Source organism: Tinamus guttatus, unplaced genomic scaffold, assembly GCF_059628265.1.
Source record: "Tinamus guttatus ecotype Peru unplaced genomic scaffold, ASM5962826v1 Tinamus_guttatus_pri_ptg000060l, whole genome shotgun sequence".
Taxonomy (NCBI): Eukaryota; Metazoa; Chordata; class Aves; order Tinamiformes; family Tinamidae; genus Tinamus; species Tinamus guttatus.
The window spans coordinates 11,174,892-11,195,883 of record NW_028288594.1 but is presented as its reverse complement, the minus strand read 5'-3'; the positions used below and the strand labels follow the sequence as shown (position 1 = coordinate 11,195,883).

The 20,992-nt window shown below is 41.4% G+C and overlaps 2 protein-coding genes across 2 annotated transcripts in view; one reads left to right on the top strand and one right to left on the bottom strand.

Moving 5' to 3' along the window:
* The window catches only part of LOC104580026 (glycerol-3-phosphate dehydrogenase 1-like protein), a 320,964-nt gene that overhangs the window by 251,665 nt on the left and 48,307 nt on the right, over nucleotides 1-20,992 (bottom strand). The window lies entirely within an intron of this gene.
* On the top strand, nucleotides 690-19,272 carry PARP14 (poly(ADP-ribose) polymerase family member 14). Its single transcript, XM_088519421.1, has 19 exons — nucleotides 690-897; nucleotides 1,107-1,213; nucleotides 1,296-1,329; nucleotides 1,654-1,722; nucleotides 2,469-2,666; nucleotides 3,905-4,192; nucleotides 4,620-4,856; nucleotides 5,551-7,766; nucleotides 9,575-9,811; nucleotides 10,073-10,294; nucleotides 11,184-11,271; nucleotides 12,275-12,424; nucleotides 13,004-13,066; nucleotides 14,062-14,229; nucleotides 15,065-15,340; nucleotides 15,426-16,019; nucleotides 17,257-17,402; nucleotides 18,419-18,593; nucleotides 18,868-19,272. Exons 1-19 carry the CDS (start codon nucleotides 690-692, stop codon nucleotides 19,155-19,157), a joined length of 5,766 nt encoding a protein of 1,921 aa, XP_088375547.1. The 3' UTR covers nucleotides 19,158-19,272.

Below are 20,992 nucleotides of genomic sequence, written 5' to 3'. Positions count from 1 at the left end.
TTGGATTTATCATGAGCTAGGAAAGAAAGGAATTCCTGTGGACCCATTCAAACACAGGAATTCCTGGGGATGTGCGTCAACACAGTACAGCCACCCATGTTCATTTTACTTAATGCCATATGGTTATTAACCAACGTTTCCGTAGTAACCTTGCAGTGAAGATTATTCACAGTTCTCATCTCACTGTTTTAAGCATCAAGTTTCTGGTGAGGGTAGTCCCTAAAATAGATAGCAAGAACAGAAACCAAAATCAGAGCCACACATCCACCACAGCAGTTTCTTTTCCGGGAACCCCCAGAACTTCCAGAAACACGCCAGGTTTCTCAGCTGGGTTAGATACTGGTCAGGAGGAAAATACTCTTCCCTTGCAGTCTTGCCTGTTTTTAGTAGTATTTATTGCACACAAATGATGAAAAAGTAGGTAACTGTTTCTTGCAGCACGTTTTGTGAATCTCGGCGCTACCCCAATCCCCGTTAGAGACTCGGTCCGTTTCAGCCTCCTCCGAGACCCCTCGCATGGCCCCCGCTGCGGCGGGGGGGTCTCGTACCCTCAGCCCCAGCTCAGGGGGGAAAAGGGCAGCGTGTCCCGCCCGTCCCCATCCCCCAGCGGGGCGGAGCCCGGCGCTGCCGCTTTCCTCTCGCCGGGGAAATGAAAGCGAAAGAGGCGAGCGAGTCGCGGCGGAGCGGCCATGGCCGAGCAGGGAGAGGGGCAGCCGCCCCCGGGCTCCTTCCCGCTGCTGGTGCGCGGCGCCTGGGGCTCGGCCGAGCCGCCGGGCCCGCTGCGCAGGAAGCTGCTCTGCTACTTCCAGAGCCAGAAGCGCTCGGGCGGCGGCGAGTGCGAGTTGCGAGCGGGGCCGGCGCCCGGGAGCCTCCTCGTCTGCTTCGCCCGCCGTGACGGTGAGCGCCGGCGCGGGAGCGCGAGTGACCGTTGCCTGTGAGGGGCAGGCGCGCGAGCGGCCGTTGCAGGGGGCGCAAGTGACCGTTACTGGCCGGGGGCGGGAAGCGAGTGACCGTTACTTGCCGAGGGGAGGCTCGCGCGGCCGTTGCCCCGCGGGGGCGGCCCGGGGGCGCTTCCCCGCCTCAGCCGCTGCCTGCGCTGTTCGCAGTGAGGCAGCGCGTGCTCGACCGGGACACGCACGAGCTCGACTGGGGGCCGAGGGAACGCCTGGCGCTGCTCGTCATGGAGCCGCCCGCGGGCGGGGACGCCGCGCAGGTGAGACGCGCGGCGGTGGCGGGGAGGGAGGTGGCGGCCGAGGGGGGCGCCACTAACGCTTCTCCCGTCCTTGCGCTTTCAGGGCACCGGAGCGGCGAGCGCGGGCCAGGCGGCAGGTAGGAGGCGTGTGACTCGCGCCCCAGCGTTACTGCGCGGCTCTTCCAGCCGGGACGCGGCGTCTTGTCAAGCGCTTGTGCTTCGGGCTGGCTTCGGCCTTTCTGTTTCTTCTCTCCTCGAGCACTTCCTCTTCAGCGTTTGAGCTTAAAGAATGTTTCTGAAGCAGCATTCAACGTGTAGCTTGAACTAAAGATAAACTCATGTTGGTGATTCTGGCAGTATCAACTAAATTCAGGCTATGCTAGCTCTGGATCTAAAAACTGTAACCATTTGTTTCTCAGAATGCCCGGTAATTGAGATAGCTTTGTAATTTGTTGTTAAAGAACCTCAGGTGTCTCTTCCCACCTGTGAGGACAAGGAGGCCTTGGGTGGCACTGGGCAGAGACAAAGGGGTGAGTACACCTCCTTCAAAATAAATACATATATATTCTCACTTCATTGTTTTTTCATTGACCGCTGTAGTTTTAGGGACACCTGAATGGCTTGTGGTGTTTGTCTAAAATATTGTAGAAATCATTATTTGAGGCCAAGTATCACGTTTCCTGTATATGAATCTCTCTAGGATGAAACTTCCTGCTTCATTGATTATCTCAGAAAGGCCAGTTCTTAGAAAGTGCATGTAGTGGGTGGCTGAACCTAGGCTGTCCCTACCCCGACCTACTGAGGCTGTCACCAGCCCCAGCTATGAGGAGGGCATAAGGATTCTCATCCCACCTAGGTGATCTGGTGTAGAGTGTCACTAGTTATCTCTAGCCCAGGTTCACCTAAGAGTGCTTACAGCTTCATCTGTGGACCCATGGTAGTTCATAGAAGCAGCAGAAAACATAAATGGGGAAGGGCACAGGGAGAAGAACGATGGTTCTCCTCTGTGTGAGGTTTTTGAAGAAGCTTTCATAGCCCTTCCTTTTGCTATCGCTACCTGAGGATACACAGAAGCCCTTGCTCATCTCCTGTTGATTTTCCACTGGTGATATGATCAGCTTGTCTGGAATTTAAAAAACACCATGAAACACAACTGAATTGTTGTGTATCTTTTCTTTTCCCTGGTCTTGTATTTGTACAGAGAACGTGGTTTGAAAGCTTGAAAGATAATAATCTTGTTTTGTCTGAGGCATGAGAGTGTAATCTTCAATTTCAGAATCGTCTGGGAACTTGAGAGCAGAAACAGCAGTTTCTGGGGTATCTGCCATAGTAGTAACCACGGCCTCTGGGGAGGAAATAGAAGATGAGATTGTAGAAATGTATTTTGAAAATAAGAAGAAGTCTGGTGGGGGGCCCATCAAGTCGTGCATCAGAAAAGATCAGCAAATAATCATTACCTTTCAGAATGGAGAAGGTATGATCTTATTTTATGTTTTGTTTATATTACTAAAGCACCCTTTTAGAAAAAAGCTTTGCTAGTTGTGGATCTTCTGTGGTCTTTGCTAGTGTGGAAATGGTGCACTCCCAGAGAGAGAAAGCTTGTGTGTAAAAGGAACAGACTTGCTCAGTGCAGAGGTGTGTTTCTACCAGTGCTTCTAATGACCCATTAGGAAAGAGGTGGTTCTCCAGACTGATCCTGGATGTCTGATTCAAGGCCCACACAAAATAATGCAGGAGAACTGGTGGCTGCAGAATAACAAAGCTTCATGCTAGTTTAGGAGATAGGATACCACATAGCTGCAGATTGTGGGTAAATGCTCTCCTATTATATTTTCTTTCATATTAATCTTAGATGCCAGGGTGTTTTGGAGACTGAAAGGAAAAGAGAAAGTAAATGCCATGGATTGATAGGAACCGAAAGCTATTTTAAAGAAAATGCTGTTTTGAGTTTGCCTTGATCTTTTGTGAGGTTCCAAGTGACTTTAGTACCTTTTTGGTATGAATACAATTATGAGTAAGAGGCAGGTAGCCAAGGAATAACTTTAGGTACTTGATAGGAATTACCAGGCACTCCCGTAAGTACTGACAGCTCCTGTGTGCACATACATTAGGAAACCATATTGGTATAAGCCACAGACCAGCAGGACCCTTTTAGAAAAACATATTTGTCAATGCATGCTATAAGATCAGTAGCAGGCTGAAAGAGCACTGTCTCACCTTCTTGGAGAAAATAAGTTTAAAACATCTTCCATTTATATGTTTTATCTGCCAAAATACTGTTTACTACTTACTATGTAAGGGACCTACTCAATATGAGGAAACTGTGTGGTTATAGAGGAGAAAGTCCTATCTGTTAAATGCATAGGACAAGCAGGCTGGAAAACCCTTTCTTTATTTGCCATTTATTAGATTATAGTGATTTGGAGAACAGCTTTTTGCATTTGAAGACTATTTCACAATGGAAAGGTGGTTACATTTACTCCCATTTTTTTTAGGGAGACTGAGTCATCTAAGCCATAGAGTAAAATTTACCCTGATCCTAACTCCTGCTATCATTTTGCTTCATTTTGTCATACCACATAAGAAATAGATGTTTGATTAAATTTTCAAGTAAAGTGTAATTTGGTGTATTATCTCTTCTGGGTGGAGAGAATGGAAATGCCATCTTTTGTGTGTATGTGTTTATTTTACTTTTTTCCTCTATGAAACAAGACGCCAAGGAAGTTTTGCAAAGAAACCATCACTCGGTGAAGAAAACTGAGCTATTGGTGAAGCCTTGGCAGGTGGAGACTATCCAGGAGCTGTGCCAAGCGAAGAACTCTCAAGAATCTGTGCCTCCTGCCTTAGTTGCACTCGAAAATGTGCAGGAGACAATAGGAGATTACATGTTAATTATGCTGGTAGAGAACGTCAGTGGCTTATCAGAAGAAAACAGTGACTTCAGTGTGGAAATGATACCTGAAATAAATTCTGCTGTGGTTACTTTTCCTGGAAATACCGGTAAGAAGGAGACTGAGTTGCTGACCTCTTACACTGGTTCAGTCCCAAATTTCTAGCTTAGCCTTGAGGAAATGGGTACACCTTTCAAAAGGTTCATTAAGCGTTTATCAAATAGACGTAAAAGTGACTTAACTTTCTTGTAGCATGATGATAATGGAATCAAAAAGTAGCCAAAATAGAGTATAGTTACAATGCAACTGAAAGAATACAAATTTAAACAGATTACTCCAGTGCAATTAATTGTCTTGAGGTTTTTTTTTTTTTTTAAAGTAGCACGAACTTAACTTGGGTAGCACCAAGTTAACAGAAGCCTCATAACTCAGTGCTTTGATCTGTGCATACAGTGATAGTCTGCTAACATCCTAGCAGAAAAGTGATCTGCTTGATATTGTGCTTTTTTGTTTGTTTTTATCCCTTCTCCTTTTAGCCACAGATGAATTTGTTAAAAAATTCAATCAAAATCGCAGAGCAAAACAACAAAGTATTACTGCACGATGTCTTGAGGTGACAAAAAGCCTTATTGCTGAAAATATACCACCTAACACCCCCAATGACTATATAACTGTTTACTTTGAAAACCAGAAGAATGGAAGTGCACAAGTGGTGGATGTTCAGCAGTTGCCTGATGAAGGTGCAGCTATCGTTACATTCAGTGATCATAAAGGTAATACAGAAAATAGAACCCTTATTTTTTCAAGATTCCTTGACTTAAAAATGATTTGTCCATTTTTTTTTTTTTTTTAAAGAAAAAAGTACTTTGCCCTCATAAAACATATTGGGTGCTTTGTCAGTAGATCTCTGCTAATTGGAGTGCAAGCTAAAGTTTTGGATCAGCTAGGCAAGATGGTTTTCTTTCTTTTTAGGCACAGTTTATTAGTTCACCCTGGCCTTGCTCCCTACAGACTTCAGGTTACAGTTTGAGCTCAGCAGAGGTGAGCACAGCCCCACATGGTGCAGGAGGCCATTTATTTTATCAGCTGCCTCAAGGCAGTTTGTGCTGTCAGGCTTATTTGAGAGAATTTCTTGCGCAACGTGTTTGCCAGATAGCATGTGCTGTAGCATGTCCTACGGGTGCCAGAAAAATGAGCCTTCATGGAAGATGAAGGACAAGGAAGGGCGAAGCTGGAAGAGGTGTGACTTGGTAGTGATGATTTGTAGCCCAAACGTACACTATACTTAAGAGAGCATAACTCAATAGTAACAGAAGTGGGGGCAGAGGCAAGAAGGAGAAAAATGCTGTAAAATCTTTCATATATTAAAAATACATGGTAAATAATTAAAGAAAAAGAAAAGCAAAAGTTCCTTGGGTTTAAGTGCTGTGACTGATGGTTTGTCTGTATCTTTTTTGTGTGTTTTAGATGTGCTCACTATCTTGGCAAAGCAGCACTCACTCAACAGAGTACCAATCTTTGTCTATCCTTACTATAAGTCACTGGGAACAGCTCTCTATGGAAAGGGAGGGCCACATATAAAGAAACCAGATCCTGTTACAATGCCTCTGGATCCCTATATCTGGCAGTTCTTACAAAAAAATAACAATCTAATGGAGACAATCAATTGTGATATGGCAAAGTGTAACTGTAAGCTAACATGGCCTGAACCCAGCTGTGCAGACCCAAAAGTTACTTTGCATCTTGCAGCTGATCTGTCCAAGCAGAAGAGATTAATGGCTCGATTGATCAAGACATGGAATAACAGTGTTTCCATAGCCTTTTCACGTAGTATATCAAAGTACACATCAATTACATTTCAAATAAGTGCAGAGGTGTGGGATGCTGTTAGCAATAGCATTACCCGAGATGGAGTCTTGATAATCCCATTTGTTCACAATGAGTTAATTGTTCTAGTAGGTGACAAAGAGTGTCTGAAAAATATTGAACAAGAGGTGAAGTTGCTGATAGAAAATGCCACCAAGCAAATTGAAAGAGAAAAGAAAACAATTGAAGCAATCGTGAATGCGTGTCCAGGGGAGTATGCAATTTTACAGGTTACTGGACTTGAAGAAAAAATTCACAAGGAATGCCCAACTCTGCAGATGACTTATGATCACTTGCAAAACATAATCATCCTCTGTGGAGTGTCTGAGGAGGCTTATAAAGTCAAAGGAGAAATCCTAGATAATATGCAGAAAATGACAAGGGAATCAATTAATGTTCACCCTCATATTTTGCAGTTTTTAGAGCATGTGGATAATGTAACTCTGTCACAGAGCTTGTTTATGTCAAAACAAATCATTGCCTTCTATGAGCTTGAAAAGGAAACTATTAGGTTGACTGGGAGTACTTCTGAAATGCTCCTACAAGCAGAAGGTGAAATAAAGAGGGAATTGACCCACAGAAGCATTGATCTGGAGGATGAGTCTGTCCTCCAGAAAGAAGAATGGAGGTTTCTCACCACCCAGAATTGTTCTAATGCAGCCGTAACAATCACTCACATAGGGAGGCAGGTCATTGTTGCTGGTCGCTCTCAAGCGGTGGAAAAAGCTTATGAGGAACTCTATGAATTTATAAATAAAAATACTCAAGTGCAACATATCATCAGAGGAAAGCCCATGGCAGTCATGATGTTCTTCAAGAAAAAGAAGGCCAAGGTACAGACTGAGTTGCAAAGTACCGGTGTGGAAGTCAGCTTTGGCACAGAAGGGCAGGAGAGCATTATTTCCTTGAGGGGGCCGAGAAGTGAAGTGCTGAAAGGAGTCGCTTTAGTAGAACAGATTCTTTGTAGGTTGCATTATAAGCGTGTATTAATTAGTGAACCAGGAGCCAAGTCATATTTGAAAGAAAGAGAACACTTTTATGCTGCCACTGCAAAAAATGACTTCAACTGTATAGTCAGGCTGGAAGAGCAGCCAGAACAGCAAGAGCAGGGCAGGGAAAGCAAGTCCTACAGGCAGGTGACTGTAGGTGACGTTCTGATAGAAGTTCATAAAGCTGACTTGTGCACTCATCATGCTGACGTGGTTGTAAATGTATCAAATGAAAATTTAAAACACACAGAGGCATTTTTACAAGTGGCTGGTCCAGAACTCCAGGAAGAGTGTGACAAGCTGACAAAGCAGGGCTGTTTGCAGCCTGGATGTGCTGTTATCACAGGAGCTGGGAAGCTCCCCTGCAAACATGTGATTCATGCTGTTTGGCCAAGCTGGAGGAAAGAGGAAGCACAAAAATGTGTGGTGTTGTTAAGAAAGACAGTGAAGAATTGCCTACAGTTGGCTGAAACCTATAATCAGCGCTCCATAGCTCTCCCTTCTATAAGTGCTGGGATTTTTGGCTTTCCAGTGCAATTGTATACATATTCAGTTGTATCATCCATCAAGGAAACTTTGGAAGAATCCGTGGGGAGCAATAGCTTGAGGGAAGTTCATCTTGTGGATGTTGAAGAGAAAAATATTGAGGCTTTCAGCGAGGCACTAAAAGAAGTGTTTCCAGGTAATTTACATCCCCAGGGTTCTGTCAGTCAGACCAAGAAGCCTAGGAAAAGCCAAAGTTCTCGAAACAGCGACAGCCTCATGATGGTGACAACGGAAGAAGGCCTTGACATTCTGCTGAAAAAAGGAAGCATTGCAGATGCTACAGTAAGTGTTTTAAATTATCAACTGTTTGTCTAGTTTGACATAAAACTCATTTTTACAGTATGGACGATGTGAAAAAGGAACTTAGATCATCATCTGTAGTAAGCAATGCAATATGCTATGTTACTGGAATTGGCAGTCATGGCTGATAACAGTTGCTGTTCAAAAACAATTATTACATTGTAGATGACACAAGGCAGTGCTACATAGCTACCTATGGAGGGACAAATGGATCCCGGTGCCTGGTGTGCCAGTTTGCAGAAACAACTGATTTTTCAAGAGAAGTCGTTCCGGGCTACAAACCTTGCTCTGTAGATTGCTGGGCAGGAACCACTCACATGTGGTAGTGACCTTCCTGAAACCCTGACCATAGGATTGTGGTTAGAAAGAGATGGTATGTGCACCAAAGCAAAAGAGGGTACCGAGTGCCAGCTCATGTGAGTGGCCTTCCAGGTGGAAGTGATGCCACTTCCAGCTCCCCAGGGAGCCTAGGGCAGCACAGCCACCCATCTGATTACGTGCTGGTGCTGCTGAGCCCTTTGCCTGGAGTCAGAGTGGTTCTCCCTGGACTTTGATCGGCATTCCAGGTAACCTTGTGCCCTGATGGGCAGGGGACGCCTGTAGACTTGTCCTAGCTTTTGAGGTGAATGCTTGTTTCCTCGCAGATGGCTTTTGATGCTCTCAAACATCAAGGCATTGACTTTGATGCATCAGTTGATCTTATTCTTCTGAGTGATCCTGCGCAAATGGGGATCCTCCTTTTGCCCCAATGTTTTACTGGGGAAATGCTGTTCCTAGCATTACTGTTGATCATTGGAAAGCAGTGTACAGTTGCTGTCTCATACCCTGCTGGCACCAACTTTACCAATTTCCAGCTGCCTTCAGCATTAAATTCCTGTTAGCTGGCCTGAAAGTGACTTAGCTGGGATCGCTGCTACTGGAAGCAACTCCTCTCAGAATCCTTACACAATGGCCAGCTGATGCCTTCAGGAAGGGTCATATCCCACAGCTTATATAGAGAGAGAGCTTCTCCAACTGGCTGAGGCAGAACGAATACATTAAAAAATACGATACAGAGAGGTGTTTCCTCAAGAGGTGAAGATTGCTTGCTTCAATATTCTTAGCCCTTCGTGTTTTTCTCTTTTCTAAATTGCTACTTTTCTCACTTCTCTTTCCCCTTTCTTCTTCCTCCAATTCTGTTCTTCTACAACTTTTAAATTTATTTTTCTATCTTTTTTTTTCTTGTCCAATTGCATACCGAAGTTCTTGCTTGCTTTTGTTGAGACTGCAGGGCAAACTGGGCAAAGAGTTGAGCAGAAGTTTTGCCCTGTCACCTCTGTTTTGCTGGGAGCTGGTAGATTTAGTGCTGCCTTTCGGCTTCAATTGCCTCGTCGTTACCTCGTGCGAGCACGGGCGCCACCACCCGGGAACCCGGGCCAAATGAGCACAGACACCAATATGGTGGATGCAGCAAATGGCGTTTATTGCAGGTACATCCGAACTTATATAGGGTGCCTGTGTGCGGAAGCGCACCCCGTAGCCAATAGCGTTAACATTGCCTTATACGGGCACGTGCCCATCTCCCCTGCACGTGCCCATCTCCCCTGCACGTGCCCATCTCCCCTATTCTTTCCGCATAGCACGAGATCTTCCGACCGCCGTACCCTACAATTTAGACACAGAACTTGGTTTTCAAGCTTATCTCCAAAATTCATGTTGTAAGTTAGCAGACAGGCTGCATTTGGATAGCTTTTAAGCCTCAAATTTGTACTGACTGGAGCTTTTGGCTGTTTTTCTCCTCTGCTTTTCAGACAGACATTATTGTCAACAGTGTTGCTCAAGATCTAGAGCTTAATAAAGGGCCGCTCTCCAAAACCTTGCTAAGCAAGGCTGGGCCAATGCTTCAGACAGCCTTAAAGAAAGAAGGCTTAGAAAATACACCCAGTGAAGGATCCGTGTTGAAAACAGAAGGATATGGTCTAGGTTGCCATTATGTGCTTCATGTCATTTTGCCTAGGTGGTCACAAGGACGTTCATCTGAAAACAAGGTAAAAGGAGTTTTAAACTCTAATTTGGTTGCATCTTGCAGTGAGTTTAATGCAACTTCTCCTTTGAAATGACTTCACAGGAGATGAGTTTGGGCTTTTCTTTTATGTGTGACTGCTCCCATGTTGACTGATATATACTTGGTGATGTATGTAACCATCATACTTTTCTTTTAGCTATCTTTTGGTATTAAAAATGCTGAATTTCACATACTAACCAAAAGAAAAAAAAGAAGATACTTTGGTAATAACTATGCTTTTCAGGTCCTTGGAAATATCATCACAGAATGCCTGACGATTGCCGAGGAGTTGTCTTTAAAGTCAATTACTTTCCCAGCAATTGGGACAGGGAATTTAGGATTTCCGAAGCCCGTTGTTGCCAAATTGCTGTTTGACAAAGTGTTTGAATTCAGCCATAAAAAGAGAGTAAATTCGCTTGAAGAAGTTCACTTCTTACTATATCCAAAAGATACATCTAATTTGCAGGTGAGTTTTTCCTGCTTGGGTCCATCAAATGGTCCTTAGCTATCTGATGACCTCAAAAGAATCCATAGTGTGTTCATTCTCCTACTAAAGACAGTCTCTGTTGTCTATAGTGAAAATTCTCCTCTGGGTTCTGCCTATCTTGAGTAGCTGTCTTCCTTCCTGTTCTGTTTTATTCCCTGGGAATTATACAAATAGCAGAGTAATTGTATTTTCATTTCATGCGCTTGTATGACTATTGCACAGTCCTTGCCTACAGATAAATTTACTACAACTCTTGCATAGCTGCCTTCATTCTTGGAAAAAGGAGCACATTTGGCAGGTTCTTTGGATTCTTGTGCTAGTAAATGTCTCAAGAATTGAAGTGTCCAGAAATGGATTCTACATGATTCTGCATCCCACTTTTCTCACTGTCAGTGACCCAGCTTTTCTACATCCACACTCAAGTTTCTTATTTCACAGTGGAATCTCTTAAAAGAAAGCAGCCCCACTGAAATACCCAGTAAATGTTTCAACATCTGATATGTTCTGCTGTTTTATGTAATAGCTAATACTTTTTGAAAGGCCAAACTCGCTTGCTGTTGTGATAGAGCTGGAGCTACAGCACAGAGTTGCAGCTAACAAATGTAGACTTGAGTTAGTGTGAATTAGCCCCTAAAAGTAAAGGTGCTCTCAGTTCATGCATCCCTCTGGAATGGTAATTAGGGCTTTGACTTATTTTCCAGTTTTATCAATTTCTGAGAACTAGTGTGTCAAGACTTCCTATCAACACTGTGGCAGATGGTTATTAAGTCATTTGCATTATGTTTCTTGTAAATACTTCCTAACTTTATTTTTCCAATGATCGAGTAAAGACTTTTCTATAGGAAATGACTGTAGTTTCCCTTTCCAGGCATTTTCAGATGAACTGCAGCAGAGATGTGAAAATACTATAGATGAAGTGCATGAGACTGCCCCAGATGAGGCTAGCCAAAGCACAAGTAAGCTTGTTTTTAAAAAGTATTCTATTTATATATTTCAAATCTATCTATAAGTGCTACAGGAAATGTGTTCATTGTAGGTGTTTAGATAAGCATTTGTTGAGCATGTCCTGCCTGAAGTCCAAGTAAGAACTGTTAATGATGGAGTTGAAGTGTTTGTCACAAAGACAGAAGTGAGTAGTAGTTGCAGGAAAAGTGTGTAATATTTGAAATGCTGGTGCAGGGATGAAGGCCTGCACCAAGAATTCAGTCAGTATGGGATTCATCTTCTGGTTAAAGCACTTCCAGAGCTATAGCTCCTAGAAGCTATAGTGTGGTTGAAGGTACAAGTGCAGTTTTGGGGCTTTTTGGTTGAGTGTGCAGTGATGATCCTGTTATCGCTGTAATACTTGATCGCATCCTAAATGGTTCGATTTCTTGTCTCCTGGGAATGCAGATGAAAATACGCTTTTATGTGTCTTCAGGGGTCCCTCTTTGGAATACCCTCAAGTCTTTTTGCCTGTTTATTTCAGCTTTGGTTTTAGTATTGTTATTATCTCTGGTTATTATTTAGTCTAAAAGAACTACAGAGTGTAGAAAATCAGTTATATGGTGAAAACATACAGGCGAGAAGTTCCTTTCATGTAGTAGAGAATCTATTTAAGAACTACAGAGAGACAGGGGAGCAAGAGAGAGAGACTTGGCAAGTTTGCCTCTCTCCTACCTCTAAGTTTAGCCAAGTCTTATAGGATAAGATGTTGCACAAAAGCATCTCTATACCAGGTGTGCAGCAAAATACGGTTTCCCTGCCATCTCATTGTGGGGAGCAGTGATGGGAATCGGTGAAGGCTGATCAGAGACTCTAATGAAATGAAATGATGATCAGATTTTGTCTTCATGGGGATGAGAATGGCTGAGCCTAGGGCCAGACTGTCATCTCCATAGACATCATACTCATGAACCGGTCCTTCAGCCCAAGGAAGTTCTGTGCTCTCTTACTCCTCTATGTGTCTCTTTCCTGCAGCATTCTTTGGCCCTGTTTCAACTCCGGCACAGGATATGCATGAAATGACGATTGGCTCCATCGTATTCCAGGTGGCAATCGGAGATATTACCAAGGAAAAATCAGATGTCATTGTAAACATAACAAATAAAACCTTTAACCTCAGAAAAGGTACTTTAGTTGATATTATAGATGAAAACAGAACATGTGGTTGGAAGGGCTGGATAAGGAGAAAATGGATCATTTTTTAGTGTTCTAAAACATTTTGTTTTATAATGTAGCTCATATTTTATTTCTTAATGTATGAAAGCCCTAGGAAACATCTGAGACTGTCTCTTGCCTTCTCTTCCAGTGTAAGAAAATGAAAAAAATCTTCAGTGTATTCTGAAATCTCAAACTATTTAGTCTGTGTTGTAGGATGTCATGTTTAAGATTCCCCTGGGAAAGCAAAAGTATTTTTTGTTGATGTTGTTTTAATAGAATCTTTTTATAGAGCATCTTTTTTTCAGGCTAAAGAAAAAGACAAACCTCAGTGAGGATCTCAGCGAAACTTGTTAGGTACCTCAGACATCAATCTGAGTTGAAAAAATGTAACATGAACTCTTAGGCAACAATGTTTTTCAGTTATAACGTGCTGTTGTCAGAAATTAGAGACGTGTAGGTGATATGTGGTACCATGTTGTGTCTTAGATGGGGCTTTAATAGCATTAACATGAGTAACAGTGAAGTCATATGTCTCTTCTTGCTCAGGTGTTTCTAAAGCGATTCTGGAAGGCGCTGGACAAGCTGTTCAAGATGAGTGTGCCAAATTAGGTATGGTGCAGCATTTCTGATCTCCTCCCTAAAAGTGTTCATATAGCTGTTGGGTCCCCTAAGTGCCTACTGTACATCCAGCTGTTTTATGCACTGTGCTATATCAGCTAATTCTTTAACTGGTTAACATATTTGTAAAACCTGTAATGGGGGAAGGAAGGAAAAGAAAAAAAAATCAAGAAGAGACAGCCTGTAAACAAAAAGCTTGATCTACTCATTGTTTATTCCATTAAAACTTTTGATGCTAAAAACAAAACAAGTCTGTCTCAAACAGAGCTATGAGCAGGGAATGGTGTTGGCAGAAATGTTGATAGAATAGCATACCTCATTTAAAGCAACTGTCTATCTGGAACTTGTTTTCTTGTTATATTTAATAATATTTCCTCTTGGCCTAACCAGTGACACTTTACCACTTTCTTTGCATGATCAAGAGGAAAACTAGAGTAGTTGGTTGCCCAGAAGAGGCATTTATTTGTAGACCAAATTCAGTTAATGACCAGCAAATGCAATGAATGGTGATTCAAAATGGAAAAATAATGTGACTTAAAAGCCTACAAAATCACGGGAAGATGGAAAGAGGCTAGTATGGAGGTCAGATCAGAATATCAACCAAAGGGGGGGGAAAAAAAAAAAAAAAGTAACGTGAAAGAGGTGTGAAAGGTTGACCTGAATTGTGCCAGGCCAAGAGGACAATTCAGACTAGTCAGTATGGGGTTATATGGCATGTTCGTTTGTGTGAATACTGACTGCAACATTGATCTGTGAGATTTTACTCTGCAGACCTAGAAAACTTAGGAGTGAAGGCAAATAAATAGCAAGCATAAATTGAATCCCGGGGCTAAGAAAGTAAAATTGGAGAAGCTTTCATATGGAAAGAGCCTCATAGCTTGTCCTGGGGCATTGTTGTCATTATTCTCTTACCTCACCAAGGATTAGCACAAGTTTGCACTGTGGATAATTGTTGATTGTATGCTTCCTCCTATGTTTTTTTTCAGCTTTGCAGCCTAATAATGACTTTATAACCACTCAAGCAGGATGTCTGCCATGCAAAAGAATAATTCATTTTGTTGCCCATGATGATATCAAGGTACCCGTCTCCAAAGTGCTTCAGGAGTGTGAATTACGGCAATATGCCTCTGTCATCTTCCCAGCAATTGGAACAGGTTTGTGTCTATTTTTGAATAGGTTTCACTGCATGTGAGTCTGGTAAAATCAGGGCTCAAGCAAACAGTTTGATTTATCTGGTAAAGTTTGCTCTTTGGTGAAAAGTTATGTAAAAAATGTAGTCTCTCCAAAAGTTAGAATCTTATAGAAGACTTGAAAAACTTTACTCCATGCTGTCAGCCAGCGTAGGGAGTAAATGAAGCACTTCAGAGTTGTTTTCTCTAATATCAGGGATCCGTATGTCTGTGCCTCGTAGAGAACCGTAAGTGTTGGTCTCAACAGCTCATTGGAGAATTTCCAGGGAGCTGCCTCTCTGTTGCTCAGATCAGTAGATGATGCAAATCTTTTTAGAAGGAGCACAATAAAGTTGATATGGATGGAATGTGAACCTGTCAAAATGGCCAGATTGTATGGTTTTGTTCACTTGTTATTTTCTCATAGTTCAGTAAAAATCCCTAGCTAAGTAATCCCGAATGTGTGCAGGGATCTCTTGCATGAATAAAACTAGACTTGCTTCTGAAGCAAAAGGTTGGCTACTAAGGTTTTGAGTGCAAGTCCTCTGGCCTATTGGGCAACCAAGCCTTCTACTTGTTAACCTGGCACTTGATCGAGTTATCAGAGTAAACTTTTTCTTTCCTGCCATAAAGCTGGTCTTGAGCCTCTTTCCCTGCTAGTTGGAACCCTTTCCTAACTAGCCAGTGTAAGGTTATTTGTGACTGATTCATGATTAAAGTGGTTGTGGACAGGATCAAAGCTGTTCTTGTATTGATGTTTTAGCCCATTGTAGAAGGTGTTAACTCTTTAAAAATGCAAAATGTTTATAATTTCTTTCAGGTGAAGCAGGCCGTGATCCGACCACAGCAGCTGATGAAATGATGGATGCAATAACTGCCTTTGCAAGAAATAATTCTGTTCAGTCTGTGAAAACAGTGAAAGTTGTCATCTTTCAGCCACATCTGCTAAGTGTGTTCCATACAAGCATGCTCAAAATAGAAAGTTCTGGTAAAGAAACTCCATTCAAATCAGTTATTTCCAGGATATTCTCAGTTATTTCCAGGATATTCTCAGTTATTTCCAGGATATTCTGTAAGATACTGTTTCTAAATACAGGTTAATATTATTAAGATTAATATTAGATATTCAATATTAACCATTATCAGGTGATACTAATTCTAGCTTTTGTATTTCTATATAGCACGCTGGAGCTCAGAGAAATGTACCTCAAAGAAAAAAAGCAAAGCAGTTTTGGAAAGGAAAATTGAAGTGGCTGTTGTTCAGATTTGTGGTAAAAACCAAAAACAGGTGGAAGAAGCTGAAACCTGGATTAAAAAAGCAATTTCAAAGGACCAGCATGAGGAAGTAATCACAAATGACTCTATCCAGAGTTTTGGTGAAAGGGAAAATGAAGAACTGTATGACATACAGAAGCAATTAAATATTATTCTTCATTTGGAAAATAACTTTATTAAAATTTCAGGTGTTGCCAAAGATGTATGGATTGCTTATTCAAAAATTCTAAATATGATTCACAGGGTTGAAGCTGCTAAAGATGAAAAAATCAAGGCAGAATTCCTAAAAAGTGCAGTTGAGTGGAAATACTGGGAAAATGATTCTTTTGTGTCCTTGGACAATCTGACAAATTTGCGTTTAGAAAATGCTTTCTTAGGAAAGCAGAAATATATTTCGGTCTCCATTAATAATAAGAATTACAGAGTGGACATAGAAGCCAAGCATGCTATAGATGATCAAGGAAGAAAGACAGCCATCACACGTGTTGATAAATCTAAAGGTAGGTAAAAGCATCTTGATAGGTAGACATCGCCAGGTAAAAATAGGTTGCATTGTGACTGGAGTAAGTAAGAAATAGTGCAAATATGCCAAGTATTGTGAGGAACTTTGTACAGGTCTATTTCCAGAGAACGTACAAAGGAACTACAGTAAGAAACAAAGACAGGGGAGAATTATGAAATTACTTGAAATTGCAATAAGAAATAGGTAGATAATGTCTTGTGAAGTTTTGAACAGACTTACCAGCAATAATTATATGTTGTATTTGTAAGGGCTGTCATTTCAGCTTCAAGGCAGCTCATTTGGGTTTTGAGATGTAGCCTCTTTCATCAATCTACTTCTTTACAGTCCTTTACAGTTTAAGCAACTACCTTTTTCTTGTAGAGGAAGGTCTTGTATGTATAAGTATTACTGTTCCATGTCACACTGTGGCTTAGTTTTGTGGAGATCATTTTATATCTAAGTGGGAACGTTTTTTCTTCAATAACACTTGAAGTTAACACATCTAAGGAAGTGTGCAACTCCTAGCCCATTAGTAATGTGCCTTGCTTATGCTTTCCACGTTTTTTTTCTCTTGTCAAAAGCTGTCATTTATCAAAAAGGTTTCATCTGCCTAAGTGAGGGAACTGAACATGCCAGATATCTTTAGCATGTGCACCAGTCAATGTGTTTGACATAACAGCTAGATACTCCTCTTTCATGAAATGAGAAAACAGAAGACTTCTGCTTTTCTGTATGAGAGTATATTTTTTGAAACAGAGGAGTTAAGTTAGTCTCCTTTATTTGGATACTTTATTCCATGTCCTTCTATTTGGGAGAATTAACAGTACGCATCTCTCTCCTTACTGTGGACAGAAGATGACAAAAAACATATGATGGTCTCTTTCTCAAATCCTTCTACATCTCAGTATTTCTGTAATTGTCCCATGTCTTTGAAAACCCAATCTGAGGAGAAAGTTACTGTTAAAAGATGTTAGAATCTGCCTTGGTACTGTGAAAAACAAATTTTCCTGGGTATTACCACTTCACACCTATTAATTGCCAATGCAGTGGAAAGCTGCAAGTTAGGTACCCCAGTCTTCTAGTAAAAGATCCATGGAATGTTCTTGGCTGCCAAAGACCATCAGACACAAGTGATAAGCTTGACAATAAATAGGTGTACAGACCTTCAAACGGCAGGGCAAGTATCACTTTAAGCAGAGGATTTTGGTAAATAATCGATGCGGTTTCCCTTACAGATCAAGAGTCAATATTGCTCCCTGCAACATGGGATGACATGCAAACAGAGCAAGTCAAAATAGTGGAGCTAAAACCAGAAATGAAAGAATACAAGGATGTGCAGGCAAGGTTCCAGCAGACCTGTTCGTCATTCAAAATCGAAAAGGTAAAAACATTGTAACATGAGCATATGTACATTGATAATGACTAATGAAGAATGACTAAGTCAGATGAGATTTCTGAAGATGAATGAGTCCTTATGGAAAAAGAAATGGCCACAGTTTTGATCTGCACTCTTGCACAATTTTTATTTGGATCATAGGGATCTCCTTTTAATAACGATCTAAAGAAGAAGAATCTTTAATAGCCCTACAGGTGTTACTATATGTGAGGTTATTGCCTTTTCAACCTGTAGTAAAGTCAGCCCCTCACCCAGCTCTTAAGAATCTGCTTCTGGGACCAAGTTTTACGAAGCTAAGAGTGCTAAGTAGGGCAATTTTAATGGAACTGCCTGTCACAGTGTTTCTTTTCCTGCATCTACTATGAATTCTCATTTTCTGCTTATTCAGAAATTAAAATTCAGTAATTGGAGGGGATTTCATATCCAGAAATGAATGAAAAACAACTTGCCAGTGAAGGCTATCTTTTATCTTTTCTAATTGTCTATGTAAATGTTCTTTCTGTTCTTGTATCTGTGTTGCAAACGTACGCCAGACTCCTTGCTAGCATATTAATCACCCAAAGAATTAATATTAATACTCTGAGTGGAGCTGTCTTGAAAATATGGATCTGGTTCTGAAGTTATCTAGTTTCTAGTTATCTAGTGGTTTTAAGCAGTAGTTACTTTTGACATGACAGCAGACTGCAGACCTGTCTCATCTGTAGTAGGCATCAGCTGCCCAATAGGCAAGTCCTACATGAGAGTTTATGTAGGATGTTCACCAAAAAACTAAGGCCTAAGTAAAGCAGATAGCAATGGTGTTATTTAACATTTAAGATTTTAGTTTTTTTCCTTCTGTCATGCAAAAGTACTGAGTGATTTCATTGACTTTCTAAATCTTGTATGCAGTCATTATAGCTAGGAAGAGCATCTGGGCAGTGTTTTTTGTTTGTTTTTGTTTTTTAAGCTCTCTCTTATTAAAACCATCAGTCAATAATGTGGCCTACTTCCAAATTTTGTAGATTGAAAGGATACAGAACCCATATTTTTGGAAGGCCTACCAAATAAAAAAGCTTGAAATGGATAAGAAAAATGGTAACAGAAATAATGAGAGGCAACTGTTTCATGGAACAAGTATAGACTCAGTAACCTTAATTAACAACCATGGATTTAACCGGAGCTATGCTGGAGCAAATGGTAAGGTGAATTTCAGAGCACCTTGTTTTGCTGAATGTGACTAGGAGCAATTGCCATGCGGCCTGTGTATTTTTAGCTTGCATGCAAAATGATTTGTTCTGCTAAACTTAGTTATTGAAAAAAAAAAAAGGCAAAATTGCTGGTTTAAAAGCCTGTGAATCCTGTGACAAGTAAATGGTTGTTGCTTATAACTCACAAATGTCTGGTGGTGGTGGTTGTTTTTTGTTGTTGTTGTTGTTGTTGTTGTTTGTTTGTTTGTTTTTTCTGACCACAGGTGTGATCTATGGAAATGGAACTTACTTTGCTGTAAATGCCAAATATTCTTCAAATGACACCTACTCTAAACCAGATGCAGGGGGGAAGAAGTACATGTACCTCGCCCGAGTCCTTGTTGGAGAGTATTCTCTGGGGACACGTGGAGCTATTACGCCGTCACCAAAAAATCCCAATAACTCTATAGATCTGTTTGATAGTTCAACTGATAATGTGAACCAACCAACCATGTTTGTAATATTTAATGACATTCAAGCTTACCCAGAATACCTTATCACTTTCACTAGATAATCAGTCTTAATTGCAGCTAAGATTGCATGCCTTTTAGTCTTTATTTTACAAAATAATTCTTGTAACAAAAAAAAATGCAGTGAAAGCAAATACTACTTTTATCACATTGATTTCTTAAAGCTTTTTACATTTAAACAACCCAAGGAAGCTTTTAATAGTACTGAAAATGACTCCTTAAATATTTTTTGCTGCACTGAGGGGAAAACACTTAACATTGAGTGCTGTTTTCTACTGACAGTTGCCCTTGTGTTACATGTTGGATGCATGTTAGGATGCTGGAACTTTCCTGGCATGCCTTTCTTTGCAGTGCACAGCTGTCCTGGTTTCCTGGTTGCAATAAAAAGTGAGCAGTGCTGATGGGGTCACGAGTGTCTGCTGTTAGCTCCAGTTCAATATATTGTGCTGTTAGTAGTGTCTCACTCTCTCTGTATCATTGTTAATGTTTTGTTTTTTTTAAAAAAAGGCATTTAAAGTGTTTTCAATAAAGCTGAATGAACTGCAGTGGAAATGCAGCCTTTCTCCTTGTTTAGATGCTTACTTAGCGCTGGGTTTCAAGTGCTCCTTAGAGGAAGTAAAAAGGGCCCAAAGGGTTGTTTTTTTTTTAAAAAAAAAAAAAAAAAAAAAAGCCTCTTTGGGGCTTGAATGAACAGGCACCCCAAAGCAGGATATTCTTTATTCAAGCTGAAGTTCAGCACTTTTCTTTGTAGAGGAGGCAAAGCAACATAATCAGTTGTGCAATGTGTTCATGAGAATATACAAATACACCTTTTTGGGGTGTATTGTGTGTCATAGCACCTTCCACTGAAGAAGCAGGATTTTGCAGCACCTCCAGCTTCTAAAAACCTTTGGCATCACTGTGACTCTATTGGTTTTGCACTATCTTTTTGTTTGGGGAGTTGGGAGGAAATCAGCAAAGTAAATAATGTTGGGTTTAGATACATCTAGTTAGGCTGGTATATTGGCTTTCCACTAACATGGTTTGCTACAGCCCTTGCAGGCCCTCTAAAGAAATCCAGCAGGGATTCTGGAAGCAAAACAGCTTTTCTGCAATGTTTTCAGGGCTTTATTATCAAGCATTATCACCTTTTTTTTTTTTTTTTTTTTTTTTTTTGCAGATTGAACAGATCCATTTTTATATCTGGCTAAAAAGAATAAGGCAAATGATAAACAGTGCTAGCAGAATTCACATTTGCAGCCAGTGTGTTCAGAGAAGTAGAGCCGTTTGCTGAATTGCAGAGGACGGTGCAGAGGGGTGGAGTGTCTGCACTGCTACTGGACTTGTAAGTGCAGCAGTTCTCTTAGATGGAAAAGACTCCTTCCTAAAACAGTACAGGATTTTAAAGCAGAAGGCTCTAGATATGGAAATGTGGATCCTGGACAGTGGGGGGACAGGGTGGTGAAGTTTTTCCTTTTGTTCTTTTAAATATTAATGGCAGAAGCCCTTGGGGGAAAATAGGTTTTTAACTGTAGCGGTGCTCTCGGGTTGGTCATTCACCTACCTGTGCCAGAGCAGGGCTCTGCCTTGCACGTGTCCCTAAGCTGTAATCCGTGCTATGTAAGCAGGCACAAAGGTTGTATTTTATTTCCCAGAGGTAGAAATCAGGTGCTCTTTTCAGAGAACCGTAAATGGAGGTGGGCAGCTCCTACCCCACCCCACCGCTCCCTGCCTCCGTGCTGGCGCAGCAGCGCTGGCCTTGCATTTGCTGGAGGAAGCCAGTTTTATAGCCATGCTGAGAAATGCTGACTAAATTCCCCGTGCTTGAAAGTCAGGTCAAGAATCTAAAATGACTAAGCTTAGTAGGGATCCCTGGGGAGAGCTCATGTGGACTGGTTTC

Coding starts and splice junctions, on each gene's coding strand:
- PARP14 (XM_088519421.1), top strand. CDS start 690: ATGGCCGAGCAGGGAGAGGGGCAGCCGCCCCCGGGCTCCTTCCCGCTG. Junction 1,723..2,468: donor CACTGGGCAGAGACAAAGGG/GTGAGTACACCT, acceptor CTTCAATTTCAG/AATCGTCTGGGAACTTGAGA. Junction 13,067..14,061: donor AGATGAGTGTGCCAAATTAG/GTATGGTGCAGC, acceptor GTTTTTTTTCAG/CTTTGCAGCCTAATAATGAC.